The 2,469-nt window shown below is 58.6% G+C and overlaps 1 protein-coding gene across 1 annotated transcript in view; it reads right to left on the bottom strand.

Moving 5' to 3' along the window:
- The window catches only part of Colec12 (collectin sub-family member 12), a 169,538-nt gene that overhangs the window by 165,956 nt on the left and 1,113 nt on the right, over nucleotides 1-2,469 (bottom strand). Inside the window, exons 2-3 of the mRNA XM_005373148.2 lie at nucleotides 1,848-2,459; nucleotides 1,521-1,747 (exon numbers count right to left, since the gene is read on the bottom strand). Coding sequence (XP_005373205.2) covers nucleotides 1,521-1,747; nucleotides 1,848-2,459 — 839 coding nt within the window. The remainder of the gene's footprint in view (nucleotides 1-1,520; nucleotides 1,748-1,847; nucleotides 2,460-2,469) is intronic.

Raw genomic sequence — 2,469 nt, 5'->3', positions numbered from 1 at the left:
AAAAAAAAAAAAAAAAAAAAAACAAAAATCAAATTCTAACGAAAACTGGCGAGTTATCAGCTGTGCAACAGAATCAGAACACCAGCATCACAATAATTCCCCTTGGAAAAGCAGCTCTCCTTTTTACCCTGGCCTCCACCATCGCCCGCCTACGCCTTTCCCGACCGCTGTGCTAACTGCAGTGGTCTGTGCTACTCAGCTGAGAGTCACTTTTCTTCTAGTCCGCACCAAAAGTTCTGGACGCTGGCCGCCCAGAGCGTTCTCAGCGCGTGGGGAAACCGGCAGCGTCTGTCCTAAGTCCCTCCCCACCCTCCAGGGGGCCGGCTCCTGCTTCTCCTGCTTTCGATTTCCCAATGACATAGAGGAGTTAAAACGCCCACTCCCGGGCCAGGGCTGCAGCTCAGCCGCAGAGCATGTGTTTAGCACTCTGGGTTCAAATCTCAGCGTAAAAACAAAACAGAACCTGTGCTCTTGAGACTGTTGCGAGGACTGACTGTAGAGGGCGCACACAGGCCCGGCGCCGCGGTCTGGCACCCCGTAGGCAGCAGAAAGTTATTACTGCGCCTCCCCTCGCTCATCTCACCAACTAGCCGGATGAGTACAGACTATGTGGTAATAGTAAGCAAGTCTCCTACAAAATATTTTCATGTAAAAAGAGGCCTTCAAAATGACCAGTCTACACACGGACTCCTGGACCTGTCTCCCCAACTGAGGCAAGATGGTGGGGCTTTCTAATAAAAACTGCAGAGGGTAAAATAGAAGCCTGTCTAGGGGTTCACAACCTGGTCGACAATGCTGCATAAATTGCACGAAAAATGTGTTCGGAGCCCAGCATGGTGGAGCAAGCCTGTAATTCTAACACTAGGGAGGCAGAGGCAGGAGGATCGCCATGAGTTTAAGGCCAACCTTGGCTACACTGCGAGACCTTGTCCCAAAACAAAACAAACAAGCAAAACCTCAAGGCTTTTAGGTGCATTTTCATTTTTTCATTACAGGTTTGAATTAATGCTGCGGGGGCTGGGGATTTAGCTCAGGGGCACAGAGCCTGCCTGGCAAGTGCAAGGTCGTGAGTTCGGTTCCCAGTACCGGAAAAAAAAAAACCAAAAACCAAAAAAAAAAAAAAGAATTAATGCTGCGAAGTGCCCAAGCTACAGTTAGTCATTTATTTACTCCGTAAAAGCTTTAACAAAAATCTTAGGGTTTAGAACCCACGATGGAGTTAGTGGAGTGGGTCATTTACCTTCCCAACAGCTGAAAAACTGCTGGCTGGCCAGAAAACTGACTTCTGACTAAAATGATGGTAACCGGACCCCACCACAAGCCTCTGCCCTGGGACAGTCCTTTCTAGGGAAGATCTTTTCATCGGAGGTAGCTAAGGAGCACGCACATTTTCTATACCGTAAGCGAAAGAAGCCACCCTGGGGCAGAGAGAGAACGCACAGCACCGCACTTTGAAAAGTTCTGCGCAGAAGCCTGCGGAACTTTTCTCCCCTCTCCGGGGCGGCCACTCCCCACCTGACCTTCGGTCCCTCCCGTGGCGCTCTTCGCGAGGGGACACAGCGCCCGCGGAGGGCAGGCGCCAACCCTGTAGATTCTGGAAACTTTCCCAGTGCGCGGGGCCGCCGGGACAGCAGCCCTGGAGTCACCGCGCCGTGTGGCGAGGCTGGAAGCGCGGCCACCGCCTTCGCGTCTCCCGGGGCCCCGACCGCGCAGGGCGACGCGGGCTGTCCCAGCACCAACCCGGGAACTGAGTTGTGTAAACAGCGCGCCGGCCCGCTCCGCAGCCGCCCGCTTTGATGCCTCCGCGGCGACCGTTTATCTGACATCTTCATGAAGGCTCCGCTGACACGTCCCCGCGTCTCCACGAAGCAGAAGGCTGCCCGCGAAGCCCTGCTCCCCGAGGCTCCCGCTCAAGGCCCGATAACCTCTGACACCGCCACAAACGGATGCGAGGACGCGGCAGGGGGCGACTCGGGGTGGGCGGCGTCGCCCGCGCGCACGTGGGCAGCGCCACCCGCGGGCGGACACCGGCGGGGACGCGGGCGAGAGAGGTGACTTTGCACCCGAGCCCGATGCACAGCGATGCCAAGCGCGCGTCCGGGCCAGCTGCGCTCCGCGGGCGGCTAATCGTTGCCAGATGTGGGGCGGGCGCCGCGCGGACATCCCGGGTCCCCGAGAAATCGCCCGGCCCGCGCGCGGCGACAGCCCGGACGGGACAGCGCAGCCCCGGGGAGCAAGACCCGGGCGGAGGGCGCAGAGGCCGCGGGGACGGGGCGCCTCGCGCGCCCCCCGAGCTTTTTCCAATTGAAAAGTTGGGAACGAATCCGTAAACAAGACTCCCAACTACCCTGCAGAAGCCGCGGTGGCGGGGAGAGGACCTGGCGCTCCAAGCCGCAGGCTCGAGGTCCCCGCGGGGCCCACGCCGGAGCCGGGAGCGGCGCTCCGCGGTGAGCCCGGCTCTGTCGCCCC

This window comes from Chinchilla lanigera, unplaced genomic scaffold (assembly GCF_000276665.1).
Source record: "Chinchilla lanigera isolate Chin_1 unplaced genomic scaffold, ChiLan1.0 scaffold00001, whole genome shotgun sequence".
Lineage (NCBI taxonomy): Eukaryota > Metazoa > Chordata > Mammalia > Rodentia > Chinchillidae > Chinchilla > Chinchilla lanigera.
Note: the sequence above shows the minus strand (reverse complement) of the source record. Positions and strands in the feature narration are given on the sequence as shown.